At 42.3% G+C, this 27,689-nt stretch overlaps 1 protein-coding gene across 2 annotated transcripts in view; it reads right to left on the bottom strand.

Moving 5' to 3' along the window:
• The window catches only part of gbe1b (glucan (1,4-alpha-), branching enzyme 1b), an 89,395-nt gene extending 69,185 nt beyond the window's left edge, over positions 1-20,210 (bottom strand). The window contains exons 1-5 of one of the 2 annotated variants that reach the window (XM_084558741.1): positions 20,088-20,210; positions 11,330-11,499; positions 7,482-7,597; positions 5,150-5,275; positions 3,770-3,905 (exon numbers count right to left, since the gene is read on the bottom strand). In XM_084558741.1, coding sequence (XP_084414867.1) covers positions 3,770-3,905; positions 5,150-5,275; positions 7,482-7,597; positions 11,330-11,499; positions 20,088-20,185 — 646 coding nt within the window. In that variant the 5' untranslated portion in view covers positions 20,186-20,210. The remainder of the gene's footprint in view (positions 1-3,769; positions 3,906-5,149; positions 5,276-7,481; positions 7,598-11,329; positions 11,500-20,087) is intronic. The other variant, XM_084558742.1, reaches the window with a different exon arrangement.
• Between the last annotated feature and the right edge of the window lie 7,479 nt (positions 20,211-27,689).

Here is a 27,689-nt window from a genome sequence, read left to right as displayed (position 1 = left end):
ATCACATGGCCTTTCCTAACACCGACTGTGAACAAGCCTATTAAAGATCTGAGACCTTGGTAAAAAAAAATTTGTCTGAGACATCAAATCTCATGAGGTGCCTAAATATTTGCATGATGCTCCTTTCCTTTTATATATACATATACAGCTATTTCGTTTATGCCTCTTGCATATCTTCATTTTCTCCTGCATCTCAAAATTCATTTTATGTTCTCCTACCATATCACAGAGCTAACTTTGTCTAACTGATGAAATTTTTATCCAGATATTAGCTGTGGGTAAAACACTAAATTATGTATGATCGTAAAATCTGTGTTGGATCTGTTTGGCAGCGTGATACAGTGTTGCTTAACATCCTGGTGCTTCTTTGTTATTGAGAGCATTACATCCTGTCTATTTGTATTGCTTCATTTTTCCCGCAATCACTGGAGGGGGGCATACTTCTTCTCTTCTCTTCCCTTTTCTTACAACTCATCTTAATGAACGCACGCTGCTCGGATCGTATCCCGAACAGCAGCTAAAAATGCTAATAATTCTCACGTTGCGAGGGGCTGGTCGACCACACAGAACGAAACGGGGAGTGGAAAACTTTTGGGAGAAATATCTGAAAAATCGCCAATTTCCGAAGTGTTTGGCCACATTAACTTGGCACGGGAGGCAACATAAAACCTTTAAGAGCTGATGCTCTCTGACCCGTGTCAGTCACGCTGTATATGTGAGCTGCAGGCTTTTCCTTTTTGACACAAGCTCCAGTATCCTAAAGACAAGCTGCGGCAAAAGGGAAACACCAGCTATCAGAGTCAGGAGGTCATGTACAACATTTCAAGAAGACCTACGAAAACAGCCTCTATGAATAAGAGAACAACAGGCTTTTAAACTGCCACTGAGAACTCCAGAGGGAGGCCCTACGGTTTTTCACTGTTGTGTGGAGCAGATTTATTTATATATTTCTTTTCAGGCAAGAGAGAAAGAAGAGAGAGAGAAAAAAAATGTTGCCTTCTGAAGGAGTATGACAAAGCACTGGGGTGAGAGGAAGTTTCTCTTTTTATATTTATATATACTCTCTTTCAGTCAAGAAAATGAAATGGCAGGCAGAGTCAGCCATCACCAGAGACGGTGGAGTTTAGCCTCCAAGAGAATCCCATTGTGCAGGATCCCTCGGCTGCTGCAGGTGGATTCTTTGACAGCATTTACTCTGGCAGTCTCCCTACCTGCTAAACAGGATGACACGACCAAGAAAACAGCATTTATCACATTTCTCCCGGTTTGCCGTGCCAGTCACATCTGCGCGTTGTAATAATGTCAGCGCGGCGGGGCTGCATTCGAATGCAAAAACTAATGCCACATCTCGGAGGCACGAGCCAACGCGGGGATCTCTTCCGTGAGGTTGAAGTCGCATTTGAAACCCGGCGCTTCGTTACGAAGTTGAGCGAATTAATCACACGGCGCAGTTAATTAGCCTCACATGTAATGAGAATGCAGAACGCTCACAACCGCAGTGATATTTCTATAACTAATCTTAATTAAGGAAAATAGAAATGCAGGCGCTATCGTCCAGACAAGAAATGTAGGCAGGAGTAGAAAAGGGCGTTGCATGATATTGTATGATATTTAGCATTTAATGAGAATTCATAGTTGAGGAGTCAATCTTAACGAATTGTCAAATCTTTAAGAAAATCTGGTCAAATTTGACGAAAAAAAAAAATAACTGCAGACCTAGCACGGCCAGAAATGCTTCTTACGCTAAATGCAGAAAACTGTAAAGTAATTTCAATACGCTTACTTGCGTTAGGCACACTATTGGAGACGAATGCATTCTGATGCAACAGTCTTGCAATAAATCCCACACCGATCTGGCATAACATTATGACCACCTTCCTAATATTGTGTAGGTCTCCCTTGAGCCTCAAAAACAGTTGTGACTCATCAGAGAATGGAGATGGGCCTTCTGAGTCTGTGTCTGGCAACAGAATGTTGTTAGTGGGGCACCTTTGGGTTCTATGAGTGAAGGGGAGAGGCCTTGTGGATCATCCCACAGATACTTTGGAGGCCAGGTCAACACTTTTTGCTGTATTTCATGTTTTTTTTTTGTTGTTGTTCCTAAACCGTTTTTGTGTGTGTTCCTGTGTCAGGCTGCATCCTACTGGGGAGGAGTGTCATTGCTATGGGGTGGGGGGTGCCTGGTCTGGTCTAGGTGGGTGCTACATGTCTAAGTTACATCCGCACCAATGAATGCCAGGTCCAAAAGTTTCCCAGCAGAACACTGAATTGTCACAAGATGGTCAATGTTATTTACTTCTCATGCCTGTTGTTTTAATATTGTGGCTGATCGCTGTATTGTTCCGCTAATGTTGTAACATCCTAAGAAAGGTGGTAATTTAACTGGATGGTCATTGTGGAGGATGTAGTTTCTGGAGCCGTTAAACCGCATTGAATCAAACACTGAAGTGTTTCTGTTGTTTTGCCTGCGGACTAAAATGCAGTTGTCAAAATATAGAAACGTGTCGATACAACACAACACATATGATTCAAAAGCACTGCAAACCATAGCCTCCAAAAATGAAAGCACAGCTGAATCAACAGCTCTCTCAGTAGTTTGAAACAAATGCTGAACACCACAACCTTCATGGAGATAAGCTTCACTGCAGGACTGTTATATAAGAATGCATCTGTTGTCAGTTGTGTGTAAATTAAAGTTTTCTCAAGTCATTTGCTTCTCTATTTATTTTATAAAAACACAACCTCAAAATATTTTTTTCAAGGATGTTAAAACGACATAATTCTGTCCTTACATATTCACCTGCGAGTAAGGTTGTGCAAAAAAAGAAAAACATTTATTGACTTTCAGAGATTATAAATCTTGCGCCGGTCTAATTTGACTCATGTTACAATATTAAAATAAATAAACCGCCTGAATACTGTTTAATTAAACCGAGAAAGGATGCAACAGCCAGTGACATATAACCGGAGGTTCAACCAATCAATCAGCCCACCGTCGAGCCCAAACGCGTTACACTGAATTAATCAGCACAAACAAGTCAGAAATGTCACCAGGAAGAACTCAATATCAAACTGTTTAAAACGCACTTGTGGTTAAATTTGTATTCATCAAATTAACTGTGACAATATGTCATGACAACACTTTTAGATAATACCATCCCGCTCTGAATATAAGCATGAATGATATCTGTTACTGAACGGTTCAAGGTGCAGGAAGATGGCTTTTCTACGCCGCTGGCTCTCTGAGTCATGATCATGGAAACGGGAACAAGTTGTCAGTTTTGGTGCAGTAACTGCTGTGTGCTGTGACTTGTGCTGTGGAGCCTCCTTTACAAAACACTGCCCAACGGTCAACGATCCCTTGAGGTCATGCCAGTAAACAGGATGTTGACTCGCTGATGTGGTTTTATGTAGAGCGAGTGTGGCAGGTCTGCCACTGAAAATACTGATCCTGGAGGAACTGTGGCACTCAAAGCAGCATGGCAGCATGTCTGCTATGTTATGGACCTGAGCTGACACTGGCAGTTATAGAAAAAAAGGGAAAATCTCTCTCCTGACCCCATCAAATATTGTTTTGCAGCCACATAGCTGGCTCGGAATTGACGTGTAGGAATGTATACGGCCATCTGAATGCTTCACTTCCTGTCTGAGAAGATAGTTTGAGACTACAGAGGTGAATGCTGTTCACTTTTTACAGACTTGAGTATCCAGCTAAATAAGAGCAAAGCCAAAAGAGAAGAGTATAATCTTATGTAAAGTATATTCCTACCCAAATCTTTTATGCGAGGCAGCACGTTGACTGTGAAGTTGGTGTATGAGGCAATCTTTCCCTCTGGTGAAGCGATACCCACGTGAGCCTCGTATATTCTCAGGCTCGTGGGCTTCCTCGGTCGAGGGTGGATTTGCTGGAGAGGGGAACCAGAAATGGACAGAAAATCATGACGGAGTCTAGCACAAAAAAAAAATATGCTAAAAATACAATACCTCTGCTGAGTAATTATGAGCCATAAAGTCAAAGTGTGGGCTTTCTGGGTCAATATCTTACCACAGAGAGCGATAATAGCTCTACACATGCTACACGTGATAATATCTGTGATTCACTCCGTCTGCGTTACACAACAAGGATCAGTTTTTATATATGGAACATGCTTCCCGATGGCTGCCCACCAGGCGTTCTGAACCCACTGTTTGAAGTGCATGATTGAACCACTTGTAAATAAAACAAATATACTCGCAGTGAGAGAGCCTCGCTAATTAAAATGGTGCCAAATAACAAGCGATAAAGAAAGCAAGGTGGCCTTTAATAGCCTCTTATTCCTCTCTTGGGCTAAGGACATCAAGTAGCATTGAGACGCGTTCAGGGCCTCTCAAATCAGCAGCGTCGAGCACCCACATTAAGAATAGCCTCAGTCGCTTTACGTTTCAGACGCAAAGGCTGATTTAATATGAAATAGTGTTGTGGCTCTCTGGAACTACCGGAGTGACTGAATGTCATTCTTTCAAAATATATTCCCTCATGTGGTGTTGTGATGATGACGGTGCATGTTGGTGTTCATCTGAGCTGAGATCTAGTGACTGTGAAGGCCATCACATAGGATTTATAGGATTTTTTTTACCCTAAAACTATTCATTAACTGTCATCCTGGACTAGACCACTGCTTTCAATATAGACATGTTTCATCATAGGATAAAGGTCATTCCTCACTGCAGTAAGAGAGGCTCAGATGAAATGAGCAGACACTGATCAAATGTGAAACTTGTAATGGCTTTCACATTAAAAAAAATCAACCAGATTTCTTTTAAAAAAAAAAAAAAAAAAAGATTTTAATTTTCCTTTCGTGGCATTGCGTGGCACCCAACATTCATCGTTATATTTGCTACTGAACAAAGACACTAATGATCATTATTTTACATTAAAGCAGAGCCTGAAGATGACGTATTGTTCTCTTTGGCGGCCCCTATGGCATTAAGTGGCAATTGCAGGTCTAATTTTGAACCTTACTTCCAAGAGATCCACAATGATAGTGACTTCACAGGCATTTATTTAAATGGTAATCTTTGAAATTGCCACCTTCTTCTAATATTGACAGCTCAGAAAATACTCCTTTTTTTTGGTGGTGGGGAGTAATACATTAAAATAATAACTTACCTTATAAGGTTGAATGGGATCCCAGTGAACCCAGTCATAGATGACTGATTTCTCCTCCCTGGTCACATATTTTGCCCAAGGCGAGATCCGGTACACACGCCCACCGTCCGGGGTGTGAACTACCACCTGGGAAAATTAGACAAACCAGTGTTATGTTATGGCAAGGGCATTTAAACAGACAGTAACAGAGAATGGACATCGAAAAGGTGCATGGTTTCATAAGCCGAGAGGAAAGCGACACACAACAAGGAGACACAGAATAACCGACAACAACTCTCAGGAAACAGGGATACGGTATAACAGTTTATAAACTACAATTAAAAGGGAAAAGAATATCAAGTTCAGTCTGGTTTAGGAGGTCTGGCCACAAATCATCAGAGGCTTCGAAATTCTCTTCTGCGAGTCCCGCATGTTTCTGTCCCTGGACGTATGCAATTTTACCGTCAGCATTTATTTACGTCTTCCAACCGTGAAATGCTTACATCATAAAACTGTGCTGTTTCTCCCCATCCATTATTCGGAAAGATGGTGCAGATTGTTCAACCAATAAACCAAACATTTTTCAAAATGTGTCAACCTGCACCTCCCCCGCTCCCCCTTCCGCAAAGCAAGACCCAAGTCTCTAATGCAAAACTCACAGCTTTAAAAGTGGTGCACGGGCTTCTAAAGCTCTGCAGACACAGTATTGTTCGGAAGACAAACCGCTACAATATTGATTGGAACACTTGTTGCGGCAAATCTGGATTCAAAGGTTATTATGCCGCGTTATATTTTGTGAGCAGTGCAACTCTTTTATTGGTTTTAACACCAACCACTCCCTGGCCCATCTTTACAAGGGATTCCAGCCAGGGAGCAATTTAGAAAAATAGGAAATCTAAATCATTATCCTCTGCCTTTCATCTATTATGTCTGCAAATCACGATTGGAAGGGGGTAAAATAAATTTAGTTGGGAAGTTTGACAAGTTACTTTGTCTCCATCAGTCAAATAAGAAAGGAGAAAGCCAGCGTGAGAGTTGGAAAAACCCACCAAGAAATCGATCCCATGGCGTTACCCGCAGTATGTGTTCGCCCTGTTTTGTTCCCCCGCAGAAACAGGCAACTAATTCTGGCTACTGTTGTGAAATAATGACTGTTCCAATGCCACCTGCGTGCGAGCCATTGGCCAGACTCCCCTCTGGGTTTTTTTCATTATGGCCAGGCCACCTGGGGGTTAGCTGCCTGGCTCGCCTTATGACATGCTTCACAGTTTATAGGATTAGGAAAAGATATTCGGATAAATGAACTGGTATAAAGCCTGACAGAGTGGTGGTCCTTCAGACAAATTGGCCAGCATTAGGCACATTAAAAGGAAAAAAAGGCATGTGCATGAAGAAGAAAAACAACTGAGAGCTGGGCAATAAGCGAGAAGTTAGGTGTAGATAAGACAAAAGTGCGTTTGATGAGCTTAGATAACACTTTTGTCGACTCCTCTACAGTCTTGAATACTCACATTATAATGAGCTCACTGGAAATATTGTACCTGCAAAAGGACACTGCTTGTTTATGGAGACAAATTGGGCCCTGAACAAAGGGGAAGGAAGGGCAAGCTGCTCTACATGAGAGTGATTGGAGCTAGGCTTGGGCTTCCACGAGGGAGTGCTGTGGAACTAATTCTAAAGTGGAGCTCACAGCAAGGCAGCCATTCATAGGCAGCAGGGGTGCACAAGGAAAGGCCAGGTGCCAGCGTTTCCATCTGCTTCTTATCGTCCTTAGACTGACCTCCGCTGACAATGGGAGTTGGGCAGCCTGTCCAGGGCGCAGGAGTGTGCCAACAGTGACCCGGTCCCAAGGAGAGAGAGCCGTAGCGGTGCCATCCTCTCCACGCCTGGCATCTCATTTCTGAGTTATTTCTCATCCGCGTTGTTCGCTTGGGAGACAATGCATAATGGGAGGTGCATCTTTTGCATTTAACCCCAATGAATTATTTACTAGAGCTTAAAACCAATCATGTACACCCATCGTGTGCTGTGTTTTGCGCAGAACAAACACATGACAATGTCCTGAGGGATACCTGCCACAGATGGGAGCCGGAATAAAACCCATCAGTTGGGCCCCTCAGGTGTGTCTACTCCCTCCACTGTGCAGATTGTGTACATGCAGTAATCTCCCTCCTGCACCGCGAATGCGACACGTTGTTGATGGCGACACGCCAGGTTTTCACTTGGTTCACGAGACACCACACATGACAGGGAATCTCCCATGAACATTATAGCGACAAGTCCCTGCAACGTCGCGGCAAGGTGACACCTACCGAGGGCGTGAAAATAAGCACGAAGATGTTCTGTTCCCTACCTTGATTTTGGTGTTATGATCCACAGCTGGAGACTTGTCATCCTTGGGTGGAAGAACGAGTTCCCACTTGCCGAATTCCTTCTTGGTGTAAGGGTGGGAGAATTTGTTCCAGCCATCTACGGGTAAATGGACACATCGGCTTAATTGGTTTACGTTCGAATTATTATTAGCTGCATCCTGATCAAAGACGGTCATGTGTAACGTAATAGTGCCTTTATGGCCGCGGCACGAATCAGGAAATGCATTTCTCTTTGTATTCTTTTGATATGATTTTGTCACGGACCTGGAGTGGCAGAAAACAACCCAGTAAGGTGTCCATGTTAATCACATTCAATTATGTTTGTTCTTTAAATCTAAACAGTCTCTAGACGCTTTCCAGGACCCGGGGCTGAAAACTCCTACAACGAGCGCAGAGGCGACAGTGGAATAAACCTGAAGCAGAACTTCACAATCTGTAACATTTTGGGGGAATTTTCTCCTTGAATAGATTCATTTGAAGGACTTTAAATCCCCACTTTCCCTGCCTGTCTCCATTACCTCAATCAAACACAAAGAAAATGTAAAACAATATAAAAATCACCACTTGACCTGTACTGCATCGTCTGATCGAAGGACATATTTCTTATTTTCACTGTCCATTTTGATTATTTTATAAGAATTATCATTATGTTATTACTTATGTTTGATGCTATTGTATTTGCAGCATTTCTAAGAATTATTTAAGAATTACTAAACACAAAAAAAGACCTGTGCATGTTTGAATTTTCCACAAGGAGTTGCCAAAGTCAGAAATTCTGAAATCCAACCTCGGCATCTTTGATGATTTTAATTGCCAATTAGACAATTAACAGTTCCATTCTTCCCCATTACAGCAGTGTGTTGCCACTTTGCTTTGTGCTAACAACAGTTTGACGCTGTTCTATTTCAATATGCACCTGTGGTCACAGCACCGCTTTGTTTTTCTACAATCCGTCTTTGCACAGGTTATCCCCCTCCCTACCTCTCCGTCTCCTCTGAAACCTCTGACATAATTCTTTCCTCTTGCGTCTGTTCCCTGCGCTGTTCTCCGGTATCCTGCGACTTTTGCGACAGTGAGTTTAAGCAGCAGCGGGCTCAGTCATCTAAAAGGAGAACTGATAAAACGGCACTTCACAGCTCATTGAATTTTATCTGCGGGAACAACAGAGGGACGTTACATTCATAATCTGCTGATACCGCACTGCCAATTGTCATTGACTGACAGGAATATATTAGGACACAAAACATTTATTATGAAGTGGCCACCTTGGCATGTGAATTTAGGATGTGGTTTTTACTTTGTAATCCGTATCTGCTTGATATTCATGAGCGTAAACAATGGCGGGAGAGAGAAAATGAATCACAGGAGACGCTCCAGAAGTGACCGAGCACAACAGCGGCTCTTTTCACAGGCGGGCCGAGTCTTTTTTTTTTTTTTTTTTTTTTTTTCACAATTTATTTATCTCCCTTTGCTTAAACTCCTCTGAAAAAACTGTGCATTATGCATCCAACCTGCACCATATTCATGACTGTGGCTGCTGGGCTGTTTCCACATTTACTATGAAATTGAAATCAAATAATATGACTGAGCCGTGTCAAAATGTAATCTCTCACAGAATTGAATGTTGGAATTGAGCTGCTGCCCAAGGTCCTGGGAAGATAATTAAAAAAGGAAAGGGAAAAGTAGGAATACAGAAAGAAGGACGGCCGAAAGGGAACTAACTGGCATTAAAAAATATGTATGGACAGTACACAAACTGATAAATTTACAGCCCTGCACAGTGTCAGTCTGAGGGTATTACTGCTAGTATTTTCAGTAATACTACCAACACTGTATCACTGCATCACTCTATCAGTAACATCATTACCTACAGGGTTAGTTCAGAATGGCTGGAGCACAGAGATATGTGTTTATAGTGTGGTGTGGTAAATACAGTGATGCACAGGCCTACATCTGTCCACTACTGTTACATTTCATTCACATTTAATCAGTGCAAAGGTTGTATTTTTTGGTTTCTCCAGTTAAAGTAATATACACCAATCAGGCACAGCATTATGACCACCTTCCTAATATTGTGTAGGTCTCCCTTGCGCCTCCAAAACAGTTGTGACTCATCAGAGAATGGACATGGGCCTTCTGAGGGTGTCCTGTGGTGTCTGGCAACAGAACGTTGTTAGTGGGGGCCCTGTGGGTCCTATGGGTTGAGGGGAGGGGCCTCTGTGGATCATCCCACAGATACTTGATCAGTTTGGGATCTAGTGAATTTGGAGGCCAGGTCAACACCTTGTGCTGTTTTTTCAATTAGCTTTTTTGTGTGTGTGCCCGTGTCAGGCTGCATCCTGATGGGGATGGCTGCTGCCATCAGGGAAAAACATCCACACGAGTGCCCAGGTCCAAAAGTTCCCCAGCAGAACATTGAATTGTCACAAGATGGTCTAGGGTCATTCACTTCTCCTATCAGTGGTTTTAATGTTGTGCCTGATCGGTGTATGTAGCATAAGAAGTAATAACTCTGAATTACTGTGGTGTGCTGGGGGACTTCTTATGATGCACCGAGCACCTCCACTCTACTCTCCATGCTTTCACATGCCACTCTCGCATGTCAGTCTTTCACGTGTCGCCAATAAGCATCATTTAATCATGTTTCTATCATGTATATACGCTGCATGAACACTTTATCCAGACGCACGCTGGAATTTATCGGCTTGGTGATTCTCTATTCACCTCTTCTCCTCCTCGTGTGTCCTACCTCACTATTTTTCAGACCTAGTTCTGAGAATAAAGAGTTTATGCTTAAAATACCCCCAAAAATTAACTCCTCTACGTTTCTTTTATGTATTAACAGAAGTGATGCAAAGTCAGGGGAGAGACATGTTCAAGACTAATCATAAACCTTTAACCAGAGCATTCAAAGAAGGAATTTTAGTGTTTGTACAACTAAAAAGGAAAGAAAATAAGTTGGATAACCTTATATTCAATAGATGGCAGACTCCGTCTTTAAAAAAATAAAAAATAAATATTTTGCTGTATTTTCTCAGTGTACTTTAGTCAAAAATAACACCTAAAACGTCTATCAACCTGAAATTACTTTCACAGTTGGAACCAGAGGGAATCGCGATTTCAGTGCAAACACAGCGGTTGCACTCTCTCAACAACTTTGCAAGCGGTGATGAAATAACCAGCTACTAAAATATTAACAAACGCTCCCACATTCAAAAGATCCCCCCGTTCAGTATGCAAGTTTACCCCGCGTAATCAATATCTTCCACATTTCCAACTCCCCGGTTGGTTGATCAAAAGGGATGATACCCTGGTACTACAGTACGCTGAGCCTTTTTCTTAATTTGTGGCCCTTTTGTGTTCGGGAAAGCAGAAATGTTAAATTTCTTATTTAATGCACCGTGAAGAAGTGCAACCTTTCTGTCTGCGCTGAAATCTCTTTTTTCCTTTTGGTTCCAACGGTGTGTCTAACTTCATATGAAAGTTTCATTTTCGTTTTAGATTCATTATTGCAAATTGATTGGTGTTGTAGGAGCCTGCGGCATGCTTCTTTAAAACACAATCAGGACGCCTGCCGGGACCAAAAACAAATGAAGATTTCACATAAAGGTTCACATTATTTTTACAAATTAGTAAAAAAAAAAAAAGTTAAGTTACAACCTTCAGCTTTAATTTGAGCTTGTTCGCATCCAGATTGGATACATTTTATGGCAATAAATCGCAGTGAGCTTAGAGGAAGCAACCTGAACATCACACGAACACACATCACAACACATCACATCGGCGTCATGCTGTGCAGGAGCAGACAGTTCTCCTCGGGGCTACTTACTGAAGTCACCAGTGAGGAAGAGGGCCTCGGCCGCTGGAGCCCACTCTTTAAAGATCAGGCTGTTGTCGGGCTGCCGGTTCACGCCGAAGGTCTTGTAACTGCGTGTGAACTGGTCAAAGCCTCCCTCTGCCTCCTCCAGCTGGAAGAGTTGCTTCTGTAGCAGCTCATACCTTCACACCACACGGGACACACAGAACACGTATCGTGAATTTACTATACTATACTAATACTTCACCTGTTGCTCTACTATAGCACCTGTAAAATGAACAAATTATTTAGTAAGTATACTGTACATGGGGCAGCACAGTGGTGTGGTGGTTAGCACTGATGCTTCACAGCAAGAAGGTTCTACCACGGGTGTCTGCGTGTGTTCTCTACGGGTACTCCGGCTTCCTCCCGCCGTCCAAAGACATGCTCGTTAGGTTAATTGCCGATTCTAAATTGGCGATTCTAAATTGGCGGTAGGTGTGAGTGTGAGTGGTTGTCTGACCTGTCCAGGGTGTACCCCGCCTCTCGCCCAAAGACAGCTGGGACAGGCTCAGAGGATAGACAGAGGACAAGCAGTTACAGCAGTTAAATGAATGAGTGTCGCACAACACTTCTAAAATATTGGAGGATATGTTGTAGCAGCTCGCGGTTGTGCTGCATCTTAATGTTTGCGTTATCTTTTTGATGTCCAGCTTCAGCATGCCAGCCTGCCTCATTGCCTCATGAATGTGTGGCTATGGGCATATCTTGAGAGATAAACCCCTGTCTGTTACCTTCAGCGGGAAAGGACAGACTAACTACTTTGCAATTTATCTCACTTAAGTTTCTGCAGCCAAGCTGGTGTCCATATCAGATTCCCCCCGGTACAGAAAGCCTTTTTCAGCCAGCAGAGTTAAGTGCACTCCCTCCCCTATAGCCCCGAAGCCAAGCTCAGACTGGCCTGTGAATGCCCTGGGGCTAGTGATGATGGGCTGAAGTAACAGCGCAATTTCTCAGCAGCTGCTCCCAGTGTTGAGCGTAGTGGATCCAGACAGTGGTTGCCAAAAGTGAACCTTTAAAGTCCGACCGACGCTGCCACATGGATCCTCTGACACTTTGTCACTAATTAAAGAATGTGATGAAAGGAAGGACAAGGGGAGGATTCACATGAGCTCCACTGCCACAACATTAATAGACATGAAACTTGTGTTTATGATTATTACAAATAAGTTCCAGGAGGTTGCACCAGATGGAGAAGGAACCCAAAATCCAGTACAGATGCAATATTCTCAACACATCTTTCACACCTCACGGTCATTAACAGATTTTAAGCTACAGTGTAGATTAACTGAGAACTTGAATTTATTTGTCTGTTAGACTGAAAACTTACCAACATGGTTATTAAATATGATTTCTTTCCATTTCTTGCCTTCATCTACATCATGCTACGATCCCGTCACTCTCCCTCTCCTCCATCCTGGCACTAGTGTTACATCTCTATGCTTTCCCATCTGTTTTACCGAGTTACAAAGTCTGCAGTTTACTACAATATCTAGCACAGGATTGCACATGGTATCCATGGGCAACATTTGGCAGCATAACACTCCAGCATCGAGCGGCAAAGAGCAGAGCCTTAGACCATCTCATCACATATGGCAACCAGCTTTTTTTTTCTCACCACTGCCGGTCCTGAATTCCTAATGAGGGCAAGGCAGTGTTACGAGTGAAGAACTGGAGTTCTGTTCATAACTGCTGTCTTCGTCCCTGCTCACTTTTCTTGGTAGATTGTGAAAATGTGTTTGTGTTTGTGATGATTAAAGTAACTGATTCATGTGCATTTTAAAAATACCAAATGGAGACTTGATGTTTTCTCTCGCTACTTGCATGGGGCTGTATTAAAAAAAATTGGCGGCTGAAAAGCAGAGGACACAACAACAAAGCTAAACCACGGTGTCGACACTGATTGGTATGTGCACTGCTGTTTTGAAGCCTGGCACTATGAACCCCACACTGTAGCGACCTGTCTATCATGAGATAGCCACACCCGTAGGCTTATCCTACTCTATAATTAACAAAATCAACATGATGCTGAATAAGATGATGAATGTCTAATAGCCAGGGTCTCATCAGTTCTGTTTTGCTTTCCATCAACTCCTGGGGGAAATATCAGGCTCTGAAGCATCTATGCGCGCCACTATGTTCACAAGCTAGACGCTACGTCTGTCTGCTGTTCGGTGGGAGGCTACAGTGGCTTGGTGAGAGCCTTTTGCTGAAAAAACAGCCGTCTGCTGTGGCTGTAAGTGACAATAATGGGAGTGCTGAGACTGAACCAAAAACACTAAAGTTGTAGACCGTTAAACCAAATTATTGAGCTAAAACAGAGTGAAATGTTGTTACACACAAATGGCCATAATTATAGCAGCTTTACAGTACTAAATTATCAGCTGCATGGCTGAATTTTATGGAAAATCTCATCCCTAGCTTAAAAAACAAAGTGAAAATTATGAGAAAGTTTTGTCCTTTTAAGGTTAAGTGATAAGTAATAAAATAGCAGATTATATGTATAGATTACGGCCCACGATGTCTTATCTCTTGGTTTTGTGTTTTTATATTGTATATATGTCTATGGTTAGCTGAGCTCTGACATCAGTGTAATCGGTGTACCAGGAAATCGTGCACACTGACAAAAGTTCCGCTACGTTTCAAATGAAAACTGCGATTAGAGTCAAAAGCCAATTAATAACGTCACTCTCCAAGTGGTCAGGGGTGTGAATTGCAAGCTGTCGAAATGACAGACGGCCTTTAGATTTTTCCGTCACAGTTTTAAAAAAAAACGGTCAATGACAGAAAATATTCAGTTAACGCAATCCCTGCCTAACACCGTTCCTTTTTTCTAAATATCAAGCCAAACCATATATTCCTTGGAACCTGCCATTCATTCATGTTGCAGAAAAAGACAACTTGTAATTCTGTGTTGCTTCAATCCATGTTAATTTAATATTATTATATGCAAATTTGAGAGTGGAAACTTGTATTAGTCCCACAGTCAAAAGTTGACACTAAGAAGACAGTGGATGAAATGAGACCTCTGAAGAAAGCACTCCCAAAAGAGAAGACCATGGCACAGAAACAAACCTGAAGAAGAAGAAGAACAAAGTAAAGCTAATCAGTTGGCAAAAGCTCTATTGAAAATCAAAGTTAGGGTTCAGTAGGTACTTGAGAAGGTGGGTCAGGAAAGAGCTCATCGCTGAGGCTCAGAGGGTGCTCAAGAAAGCAGACCAGCTGGGCGACACTCTCCTGAATAAGAGAGATGAGGCTCAGAAACAGCTGGAGAAGCTTGACTCCATCTCTGAAGCACGAGGAGAAACAGTGGGGGATCGATCCCCTCCAGTGACACAAGATCTCCCCTCCTCAGGACCACAAAAGAAACAAGCCCTGCAGGAGGTTGAAGTGCAGCGGGCAAAAGTGCAGAGCAGCATGACGTCCAGGATGGATGATGTCAAGGAGGAAAAAGGTCCAAGAAGAAAAGTTGGACGGCCAAGCTCTTCAAATGCCTTGCACTAGCAGCGAAAGCCAACTACTACAACCCTAACCCCCTCTGGCACTCTACAACAGAAGGATCTTTGACTTTGAAATTTTGTCTCATTACTGTTACATATGGAAATGTGGCCTCTGTTGAGGACCCTTTTCTCGAAGGTCCACTCCCTAATCCCTTCACCGTAACGTGTTGTCTTTGTACCAGATCTAGTTCAAAGCGGCAGCTGCAAGTTCTCCAAGATAAACCGAAAGAGAAAAATTAAATGCATTTGTCTGTGTCTCAGCAGGACACACGCCAGATCTGGCCAAACATCTCTGCTGATAGTTGATGGAAATGAGAAGCAAAGAAGACACAAACATTTGTACATTGCATTGGCATAGACGAGGAGTAGTCCATCAGTGCATTGGCGCTTAGGATGCCCTATCTTTCTGCAGCCCTGTAGGTTGTAATAAAGGATGCATAAATAAATACATTATTAATATGAAATAGTGGTAAATTGCATAAAAGCTAAACTGGCCACAGGGAGCTTGTTTGCGTCGTTTTGTAATGGCCTTCTTGCTCCCTGTGTTGCTTTGTTGAGCATCTTTTACCAATCTTCTTTCACCCACGTGCACAATATTCACAACATTTCCAACAAGCGCCCGTTTAGGAAACAGGAAGTGTATTCAATTTCATAGAGTGCAGCCTTTTGTGGTATAGCATCTTTTGCAATACTGTATTTCATCACGATAACGTTCGCTGGTGTTAAAAAGAACTTTAATTTCTTCTTTTTTTTTTCCACATGGAAAAGTGGTGCTTAGAGCCATACAATTTCTTCACCACTGGCATAATGCTTAGATTACACAGGTGTAATATTTACATGCTTGTTATGCTAATTGGCACTAAACTGAAGGTACATCTGAGGCTTACCCTGACCTGATTTCACATAATACAAATCTGTGTTATTGCTACGGAAATGATATGTTTTTCTGCAGCTGAAATGGTGTACCTAATGCTCACTATGCAAAGACACACAAAGGAAGGGAAGGGTGGCATGGAGCAATAACATGATTTGATTTGATGTTTGCATGTGTGTGTTGTTGGTGGATACGAAACACATCTAGTGCAGGCAATAGTTGAATATTTTACACACATTTTTTATCCAGATTCCCTCAGGTCATCACATGTTCACCCAGATTAGTTTTTAGCCTTTTATTTTATTGATCATTGATTTAGTTTTTGGTTGATTTCCTACAGAGTTAATCTTCCATTGTACGTTTCATAAAATCTGCACTTAAATTCAGGTATTAGGTAAGGTAAGGCTCTATGAAGTGGCTGTACTGCAATCAAAATGATTCGGAACACTCCCCTACACATTGTGCAGGTTCTTCAATACATATTCTATAGATTTTTTAAGCAAATTACACTCACACAACTTAAAATCTCTCTACAGCGTGGGCAGTGTTACCCTTCATACAAGCCAGCGTTAGACAATTGGGCGTCTAAATTTAGAGTCCGCGTTCAGGTCTGTGTTGTGTTGTGTGTGACTGACAGTGACAGCTGACGCACACAGGTGCCAAGAAAGTCTGCAACAGCCTGGAGACGCACGGGGGGAAAAAAGCCTTTTGAGCTTAGCTTGCTTAAAGGGCTTCTTCCATAAAGGCCAGCAGCAAGGTGACTTTCAAATAACGCCCTTCTTGACTAAGTGCATTAACGAGGCTAAAGAGGCGCCTGGACGTTCGCTTGATTGATGAAAGCTACATTTCTCTGTTCAACTCACATCTTTCCTGACCCTCGAGCAAGGTGACGGGGGGAAAAGAAATGCTGCCAAAGCTGCTTTTAAAAGAAGGTACATCAAATATTAAACCATCACAGTCTAATAATATTAACCAAGTCTTTTCCTGCGTTTAGTTCAGTTTTCTGTATTCAGCTCAGTACATGTTCAGTTGGACCACATGCATTTGTAGCAGTCATTAGCAGTTTTGCATTTACATGTATTGCATCACCTTTGAGTGCATTAGACGGGGTTATTTTTACTTTGAAGTAAGTTGCGACGACGTACTCAAATCTTTGCTAAAACCGAAATAAGCATTAGACCCAATGCTCCCTACTTTCATTTGGTCCAATTTAGGAGAAACACGGTGTCCCGAGCTGCAAAATCCTAGCAGCACTTCCTGCAGACTTGCGCAACAGGAAGAGTAAATAATGAAGGATGTCAACAGAGCACGGCTCACTAGGGCTGTAACCTGCGTGCCGGCATTAACGGTTATTTTCCCAATCAATCAGAAACTTAGCATCCTGACAATAAAAGGAGAAGAAGAAGAAAAAGAACTGCCTGCAACCACGGAATAACTAATTAGACTCTGCTGGAGTTATTTCAACTGACTGCGCACCGTGACTGTATCTGGTGTGAACCAAAGTTCAACAAACCTGAAATGTGCGCAGCCTTGAGCCATGACATTGTGGTGAAATCTAAAGGATCAGCCTGTGTGGTCATAGGTCTCGTTCTGATAAGCGAGCTGAATTCTTAGTACTGGTACTCAGTGTGACACTGCAGCCTGAGAAAGCTCTTGATTTCTGTGCACCGTGTTCATGATACGGTGTTTGGACTCTGGGACTTGCAACACCGGGGGCTTATCAAGAATTAACCTTCACACAGCGGTGATCCTATATGTAAAATAATTTATGTGCAACTTTCATCAGCGGGGCAGGTGTTTGAGACACGTCTAGAGCTCGGTGAAGCCTAGAAATCCCAAGCTGTGTCTGAGATGAAACTGACACGCTCATCTCGCTGCAAGGCTACAGCCCTGCTCGCATGCTTCAAATACAAAGCAGGTGGTCCCTTACCTGCCACATTAGAAACAAGACCTGACATGGTAATGAAAATGGATAAAACTATATGGCCCCTAAGCAGAGTTTTAAAGCGCGGCTTCGGGGAGGGCGACCCAACGGTGAGCAGACACCGAGGCAGTGCGAGCTGTGGATCATTATCACTGTCACCCCAGCGCTGAAAAACATGACACTCGGTTTAAAAAAGTGAAAAAGAAATCCAGCAGGTAGGGCTAATTTGACACGAGGTGGGGAATTGAGCTGAAGAATTACGATGTCAGTTTGTGAGACAGATGTCCTTCCATCCCGAAAGAGTCGACAGTGAAGAGTGATCATAAAATCAGACTCTTAACTACATTTTGCTGCTAGAATCTTTCTTCTTTTAAATGCATCCTGTCATTATAGTCTAGTCTCTTTATCAGTTTAAAAATGGACTTAAAAAGACGCCCAAGAGTCGTGAGAGTGCCTATTGGCCAACAGAGCGTCTGTTTACTTTTGGAGTAACACAGGGTCAACACAGGGTCAGCTCAGAAACCAAGGACATGTGCTTCCTTTTTCCCCCCATGTTGCTGTATGTTTCAAAATTTTATTTTATATTCCTGTGTTTTTCATTTATTTGTTTCAGTACAGAAGCTGAGAATGTTCCTGCCTGCCGTTATTTTTTTAATGCCGTTATCTTCGAGATCATGGGTTAATTATTGTAGTAGCTATATATAACTTTTCTAGTGATAACCAGTGAATTAATTTATTTATTGTGAGAAAACAAAAGGATGTTCCCTCTGTTGGGTTAAGCAGCATGAAGGAACGGTAAAGGGAAGGTAGTTGTGGTGGTTAAATGGCTTAAACATAGGACTATCACCAAGGAGACCTGAGTCAGTATCTTGCGTCAAACCACGACAAGCTGCGGACAAGCTTAGGAAAAGTTTAGGGTTTAACAGGCCCTTTCACAACATTAACCATGTGTTACAAAAGCCAGAAGCCCCTGAAGGCGGCAAACTGTAACATTCAGATCAGCGCTCATAATTTAAGGAGGAGACGAAGCCCCGGCTGCAGCTTCAGAGGCAAGTGCACTTCAATGTTTAAACTGTTCGGTAATGGACCCTCTTCGAGATCGCAGTAATTTTCCGGGGATCTCGATAAAACAAAAGCCCCTTTGTCGCGATAAAACGGCATTTAAAAAAACGATGGCCCCCGCAGTTTCAGCCGTCACAATAAGCCAGTATAATTCACTGTGTTATATAGATAGCAGAGAATAAAAGGCTACTGATCTCTAATGTCTGCTGGGTTTAAATATAAACTTGATCTGAATGCGTTTGATGGGCTGACAGCTCTGTCTGTCTGTCTGTGACGTGTCAGGTTACAAGGAGGCAGGACAATTTTCCATAACATATTAGGTCTGAATTAATAGATATATATACATAGTGTAATCCAATAAGGTTTAGATCACAGTTACAATCTGAAGCAGGACGCTGTATTTAGAACCTGTGCAGCTGTGACTTCCAAAAACATAAATGTCAAAGGTCGCTATTAAGACACCCTATAGCAAGCCTGCAACGCTGTTACTGTATATTATTTGTCACAACCTGCCACTTTGGGCGCGCATTACTGGCATTCATTTAATTTAATCTACGTCTGCTTGTAGTCTGACGCGTTGAGCAATCTTTGCTTTCCTTTTGGCAACTGCAGGAAACTGTGTGACTGGAATTTGTGATGGACATTATGACAGATCAATATATGAGTGAATACAGAGACACACTGCAGGATCACAAACACACACACACACACACATGGAGACTCTAATCATGAATTCGTTGGCTGAAAGAGAAACGTGAGCAACATTTTGCATTAAAATAAATAACAATCCAACGAGCTGCTACAAATACCAGTCACACAGAAAGCTGCAGTGATGCTGGGCCATTAACAGCCTACAGCAGACAGCGTCTCCAGTCCAGAGCACCACCTCACAGCGACGTAACGCGGACGTCACCTGGCTGAGACGCACACACATGCCTGCACTTGAACTGTCAAACACAGGAGGAAGTTGGGGGACGACTTGCCTGTTTTTTTATTTTTATTTATATCCCAGCAACTTGTCACCTTAAAAAAAAAACACCCAAAGAATAGACTTCCTGGTAGCTGATCATCATTAATTTTGCATATAACCTGAACGTCTTTCATCTTCTAAACGCGCGCTATATAGATGCAGCAGGCTAAGCTACAATACATGAGAGGGGAAGACCCCTCGACCTCCTCCTCTCATTCAAAATGTCAAACAACACCAAGGGCGAACGTCTGATGTGCTGCAAGAATCGCCTTTTATCTGTTAGTTGTGTCTTTTCATTTCAACACACGAGCGCCAGAGTAAGCCTGGCTTCTGGCCGCTTCGGCGGGTACTTATTCTGGCGACAGGCGGCGAATTAAACCGCTGTTAGAGCCGTGTTTTACCTCCTCTTGAAGTCCTTCTCGTACTGTTTGAGTTTGGGATCCATTTGGAGCAGGCTGCTGAACTCAGGAACTGTAACATTATCCTCTCGGTCTGCCATAGTTGCTTCAGACCAAGGCAATCGAGCGCCGACTGCAGCTAGAAAGGACGGGCTGACTCAGAGGGATGAACCACTGAGGACGGGCGGGCAATGCTCTGCGCTCGGAGGTTTTTAGAGTCCGGAGAAAACAGCGAATCAGGGTGCATTCAAGCCAAGCCCGTCCCATTTCGACATGAGGTGTCTCCAGTGGGTCAGAGATGGAAAAAACCCGAGCCGTGCCGTGCTGCTCTGATTCAGTCATTGTGACTTTAAGGTGACAGCACAGGAAGCATCTGGCGCGTCAGAGGCAGATGACTCGATTCTGTGCAGGCCTACAGATGTGCAGCTCTGCAGTCCTGAGTGTCTTTATTATAAAGTAATAATAATAAATAAAGTAAAAAATACTGTAACACCATGCAGTAAAATATGGTACTCAAGTTGTTGAGCTCAAGATTGCAAAGATTTATGGTTCTTATTAGCAACACCGATATATGAATGATGCATTCATTTAAATCAGCTTTATTTTGCCATGCACTCGCATACAATGTATGGATTCTCTGCATTTAACCCATACAAATGAGCACACTTGGAGCAGCAGACAGCCTCGCGAGGTGTCCAGCGAGCAGATCAAGGAACCTCAGCCATGGAGATGTGAGGGGATTTGAAGCAATGACCACACGGTGCAAAATTTGTGTCTCTAACCACTAGCCACTAGCTTCCCCGGTTAAAGAGGCACACATGTTGTCATACATGACCTCCTTTCACCTTCTGCCTGTGGAGCTCAGTTTTAGCTCCTATCTCTTTAAGGGTACGCACACAGACAACGAAGGGCCAACTGGGACATCGCCCCACGTTGTTTGTGTCTGGGCCAAAAATTTACACTTGAATGAACTGCAAAGACTACTGCCCTCTCCTGTGCTGGATGTTACGCAACTGCACTAGAGAAAATAGCTCTTCATACCAGCAAGTGGCAGTAGTTTGTGTTGTGTCATTCAAAAGAGCAAATCAGAAGAGGTTGGAAGCTGCAAACTATCACACAACACATGGCATGACCCGGCTTCTCCTAAATAATGCAGATTAGTTGGTCTGCAGTTTATACGGTCAGATTAGATGATGATGAGCCTCCTCCATGCGCTGGTTCTCCAAGCTAAACAGCTAATCAAAGAGATCTCAATCCGAAATGCTGGATTGGTTGAAAAGCCGCTGGCAGGTATCCGACTTGTGCCGTCTCTTTACCCATTTCAGGCCCTGCCAAGACGGTGACGGCCGCTTTGAGCTCCAAATCCATTCTCTAGGAAACCAGGGAATCACGTTACAGAGGGTTTGTCCATCTGTATATCAAGTCAAAGGTTCCAATTGATCAGCTAGCCCACTCTGTTTGTTCAAAGATTCACATGTTGTGTCTTGCCAAACAAGCCACTATGCAAGCGTGTTTGAGGTAACATTTCAGGAAGTTCAGGAGCAGTGTCACATACATCACAGTAGACGAAAGAGAGAAACCGACCCCAGGCTTTCATACTGAATTCATGACGTACACTTTAGTGCATGACAACAATTATTGGCTGCAATTCTGTCCTATTCTCCACAAATATTCACAGCTCCTGTGTAATACATTCAGAAGTTCTAATGTATCCCTGACCTTTTTCTGCAGCAGCCACGAGGCTACATAAATCATTATAATGCATTAGAGTAGTTTATTTTTAAGAAATGTGCTGACCACATTAGTTCTCCACAGAGGTCTGTCTCTTCTCATTTTGGGCACTCTTTCACCTTCGAGCCAAAATGTCAGCTTCACACGAGACTTCACACAATACTTTAGGCAGATTCTAATTAAATAAGTAAATTGACTGCAACTCTCGGTCTTAAGGGAACCAACCGTTTTGATTTGAACGCTCTCTCGGCGGTTCGTCTCGTGCCTCCCTCTGGACATTTTAAGTTCACCCACATTAATGTTCTAAAAATAAAAAATCCTCTCTTTGTTGTTTGTTTTGTGGCAAGTTTTTCATAATGTGAGTTGTAATGAACAGCGCAGCCTCTCGGGGCCACTACCGGGGGCTTTAGACCTTTTGAGCTTGTTGCACTGAGTTAATATAATGAGTTGCTATCCTTTTTTAACAGAAGCCATTTATGAGTGACATTTTATTCAGTGCCATTTGGAAATTAAACACGGGCTTGTACAAAAGTGGTATTCTAGTTTGGATGTTTTGCAGAATGGAAATGGTGGGCCATGAGTCATGCTCACAAAAGCACGGAGGTTTCACATTAAATGAATGCATGTCCTGTGCCTAACCATTATTTGTATGGTTGTATGGTTATCTGTATTTCACGGTAAACATGAATATTTGCTTTGATCTAAGACTCGCTCTCATATAAGATTTCTACTATTCCGCAGTGTCTGCTACAGTACACCAACAGCAGCGGACGTCATGAAAAGCAATCCCATTGATTTGGGCAAAGTCTGTTTAGCGTCAAGGCTTGCTGTCACATATCTGGACAAAGCTGCCTCTGTGACACTGAAACAAACTGAGAGGGACATACGTGATGCAACATGAATGTGGGAGAGGACATTGGCCATTGATCCATTGTTGATCTCCATTATAATGCTGCAAATGCATGTTTTCCTCTACACATTCAGCGTCCACTTCAACTGTACTTTCTCCTTTACTTTTAATCCGCCCGTCTTTGTAAAATGTAATCCCCGTGCTGTTTTGATCTTATTGTCTGTGGCCACAGACTACTCCACAGAAGTGGCAGAACTAACCTATTGGTTTCGAGACTGATAACCTTGCTATAATTTAGATGAAATCCCCCTTGGGTAAAGGCTGATAAATATGCACGCCGGCTGAAGAAATAGTGCACCTCTTGAAAGTTGTCCTTGTCACAAAATAAAACCGTCCCAGCTAAAGGTCAGAAAGTGAGTGTCATTCTAAAGAGCCATCTGTTGGTAATAGATGGAACAAGTGCGTCGCTGTCCACCCCAGAAGGTTATGCCAATAAATGCTGTCTCTTTGATTCACAGCTAAATAACAAATGTTTACAGGTATATGTGGAAAGACACGGAAGCCAGTCACAACATCAGACAAAAATATTAGATTTTACCTGAAGGACTTTGACGTGACAAGCTCTGGAAAATACATTTGACTGATTTATCTGCTTAGAACATAGTAAAGAACAAGCTACAATTGCAATATATATTACAAAAGCTTCGATTAAACATCATTTTCTCATGACCTTTTCCACATGTTGTTAAATGTACATTCCTAAAAGTGATATCAACACAGTTATACTAATTCATCAATATGCCGCTTAAACATAGGTTTAATACAGACTGACTGTGTTAATGGGGAATTACTGTTTTTTACAACCTGGACCTTATTTCTGGCATAAAATGCTATTGTTTACTCACCCATATAACTTTGGTGTCATTTGGAGTCGTTCGGACGATATTTAGATCCACGTATATCCATATTGTGTACTGTACACAATAGCTAGTGCTATTCCCCGTTGAGTCCGGAGTTACCTGTTACCTATTCGTGGACGTGCAGCGGTTTGTTGTTCTTTGGCCAGCTGTTCCTCTCTCTGCCGCTGCATCCTCCTTGCAATGAGCTCCTCATCCGTATACTCTGGCTCAAAACAGTAAGGACATCCATCATAAACAAAGTCATCGTGCACAACCTCAAAATCGGAAAAATATTCAGCCATTTTGCAAACATCTAGCAGTAGCAAATTACAGGGAAACAAGGCGTGCGGTGCGCGCGGCGCTCAGAGATGACATCATCCAGGTCAGAGGTTAGCAGGTCAATCTATAGACCCCAAATGATGTTAACAGGTAACTCCGGACTCAACTGGGAATAGCACTAGTGTATCATAACAAAATTTTGGTGAAATGAACGAGTTTCGTGGCAGATAATGCGTTATTTAGAGGCTGCGTTTCGGTGCCCCAGTCACTTCCACTATATGGATATACACGGCTCTAAATATGGTCCGAACAACTCCAAATGACACCAAAGATATATAGGTGAGTAAACGATCATATTTTATGCCAGAAATAAGATCCAGGTTGTAAAAAACGGTAATTCCCCTTTAAATGGATCAATATATGGCAAAACGTCACTTCACTAAGATACTACATAACCGATCTAATTAACTATAGCCTGACAGCAGCTCTATCTATGTCTTCAGAATGTTTTTATGATGTAGTGTTTGCCATCTGAAGAGGCTTTGTTAAAGATATTGCTCAGATGCAATCTTGTGATTCCGTTACCTTGTGATTATTCAGAATCAGTGCAGATTTCTTTTGTTATTTTTACCCAAATTATGGAAATATTTCCAACTTGAAACCCGTCATAGCCCTGCAGAATTCTCAGTAAACCCCACCTCCATTCCTCTCGTCCTATTCACCCAAATTTCACCCCAAGAAAACGTTGTTCAATCCTCCCGTGACATTGGATACGACTCCAGCTGGTTTTAATTTATTCAGTCTCGAGAATTCCGATGGCATCTGAAGATTAGACCCCCAAACATTCTCGTGCACTTCCTCCCTGTGGTACTGAAGTGTAACTCCCACTGCAGGGTCCCGCTGTAGTCAGAAAGACATCATATCAGAGATGCAAAACACAGCTGAAAAGCCAGCGCTGTGTGACTTAATGGGAGCTGACACAAACAACCTTCTCATTCAGCTAAATTGATGCGAGTACACAGGCATGCAACACTGATATGATTTGTAATGAAAAAATACCATTAAGCTTTCAGCACCTGTAATTATTCATCAAACCATTGTAATGCCTCCAAGCTGAAAGAATTACTTTCCAGGGTGTTCAACTAATATGAAGACACCTTCAAGGCAAAAAAAATAAAATAAATTATAGCTGTTAAAAGACTAGAGATTGAGGCGGGATGTTAGCGAAGGCGGCATCATGTATATTAATGCGACAACTGTTATGTGATAAGGCAAGGTCAGAGAAAAGAAATATCATAGAACTGTATGAATATGGAGCAGAAGATCCAAACGAAGACCGTGCAATAATTATTATTATTATAATTTGTGGCATATTGATCCTACGTGTGTAAATTCTTCCTCTACATTTGAGCCATCCATTCGCTCAGACAGTGGTGTGTGCCGCTCACAGCAGTGGGCTACCACCTGTGTAGCGCTCGGGGAGAAGTTTAGGGGTTAGGTCCATGCTCAAGGCACTTAGGGGGGAGGATGTGAACCTGTGACCCTTCAATCCCAGAGATATTTCTCTAACCACTACTCCCCAGCTCTCCCATTTTCAAGATACCTTGCTGTTATGGGATTCATTTTTTAAAGATTTTTGACAGAAATAACAGAAAACTATTTCGCAATCTTGGTTTTTATTCATAAAAAAAAGAAGCAAACAATAAATTCAGCAGTCACATAAAGCCTTAAAGTTCACCAGTTTTTTAGGCAGAAATGTCTGATTAATTTTGAAAAAGGTCGTTCACGTGCCGCTCACAGACAAAGACGCTATTTACATATAAGCAAAGAAAATGTGTTTTCAAAAATACCACCACAGTCAAGAAGTGGACAGTTTGATGTGGAATTTAAATGCCAAATCATGTGCAAGCATTTCTGGCATGCATGCAAGTAAACAATGTTAAGCAAGTAAGTGAGCACCGAAATATAAGATGACAGAGGAAATCCAAATGATTTACAAATGAAAAACACATGTAAATATGATTTTTTTCCAGAGGTCACGGCCAGACAAAAAGGGATTGATCACTCTCAGTGTCTCCAGGTAGTTGTAGACTCTCTTATAGCCGCATTCTCATTCAAGGTTTTCAAGTTTGAAACCATGCATGCATCATTTGATAACGATTACGACAATGTATTTTTGGATGGGGAACAAAATTTGAGTGTGTGGACGCTTCGTTGCAGAAGGAAAGGATTTTTTATTTTATTTTCTGGGAGCAGGTTTTTCAAAACAACAGACATCTCCAAACTCCAGCTGTCACACAGGAGCAGAGTCAGCTCTTCTGTTTGTGAATACGAAAAAAAAAAAAAAAAAAAAAAAGCGTGTAGGGCTACTTTATTTGCATGAAAGCAAAATACATCAATCAAACTAAACAAAAGCATAAAGCAGTGGTTCTGCAACTGCATTCTTCCAACAACATAATTAGTGTACATTTTTCTGTGTCTCAAATTGCAGCTGACGTGAGAGTCTGTGGAGCGGAAATACACCTAATTCCTCATCAGACAATTATGTTCCGTCTGACTGTTTTGGGGTTTATAGTCCATGAACACCTAAATATGTGCAGTTCTCAATGTGTTTTTTTCTTGTAAAATGGGCCTATATAAATGAAACTGCTCATACGCCTAAACTATAACAGGTTTCAGTAACAGGATACGGAAAGGAATGATGATTAAAATAAATGAAAAAAAAAATAGGGCATTGCAATCCAATATAGGCATGGGAGAGACAAGCTCGTTCCGCTGGGAATCAAATTAGATGTCAGGGATCCGTATGGTGACATATTGCAACCCTTTTAATTCCTTTGAATGAAGGACGGTACTATTTCATGATTGCCACCAAGTGAGAAGGTTAACGCTGAGCAATAAAGAGAAGCAGAGAGAATGGGAATGAAGCTAATGAGAGGCGATAAGATTCACTCAAGCCTTCAATTTCAAGGATGGAGGAACTGGGATCACGGAAAGGACCGGAGACTGACACAAGGATAGAGATCTTTAATGGGGGACATTAGCAAAGGCAGAAGAAGTGATACTGGCGTGTGAGTCGGGACACAAAGCGTGTGCCGACGATCGTTTCAGGAGCTAGTCAGGTACATAAATCGCTCTGCGGAGTTGAAACTTCTGTCAAGAAGCTCTCTCATGACCGTCATATGCAAAGGCTCGCTGAATTATTCATAAGAAGAAGAGTATGGTGGATGTGGGAAATGAACACAACAAAGTTTAAACTATACGATGCAAAGTGGTTTCCACTGACGTCATGGCTGCTGATGTAGGCTGAGGACACACAGAGGAAAGCAGGTCCGGTATCGGCGCACTCAGGGTTTTTGGCAAAACTCATTTATGAATTTCAGAGTAGTCAGCCTTCAGAAGAAGTGAATTGTTAACACCTGACCTCACAATATAGTGGGCCAAATGGTTTAAATCAAGCAGAAAGGGCTCAGGGGACAGCGTCAAAGAAAGAGGGCGAAGAGGCCGAATTTCAGTCGGGCCTCAGCGAGGGGAAGTCACGACTTCTTTCAGCGGAACAAGGGGGCGATTGTCAAACAAGGTTAGAGAAAAATAATTACTCTGGCCTTTCAGTATTAAAGAAAACGCATATCCTGATGACTAATTCAGAACGTGCTGTGCTGTAAATATTGGCTTGTGTGGCACACAATGTGAATCTCATTTCCCTCTTGGCTTCGGTGCCTCGATAATCTTAATCCTACCGTGTCTAAAACTTGCTAGGTTTCAGAATTGTAATATGATGTGTGATTATGTTGCGAATCAAAAAAAGGTTTAAGTTCAGGGAGTCAGTATATCTACTGAAAACAG

Source organism: Chelon labrosus, assembly GCF_963514085.1.
Source record: "Chelon labrosus genome assembly, chromosome: 13".
NCBI classification, from domain to species: Eukaryota; Metazoa; Chordata; class Actinopteri; order Mugiliformes; family Mugilidae; genus Chelon; species Chelon labrosus.
Note: the sequence above shows the minus strand (reverse complement) of the source record. Positions and strands in the feature narration are given on the sequence as shown.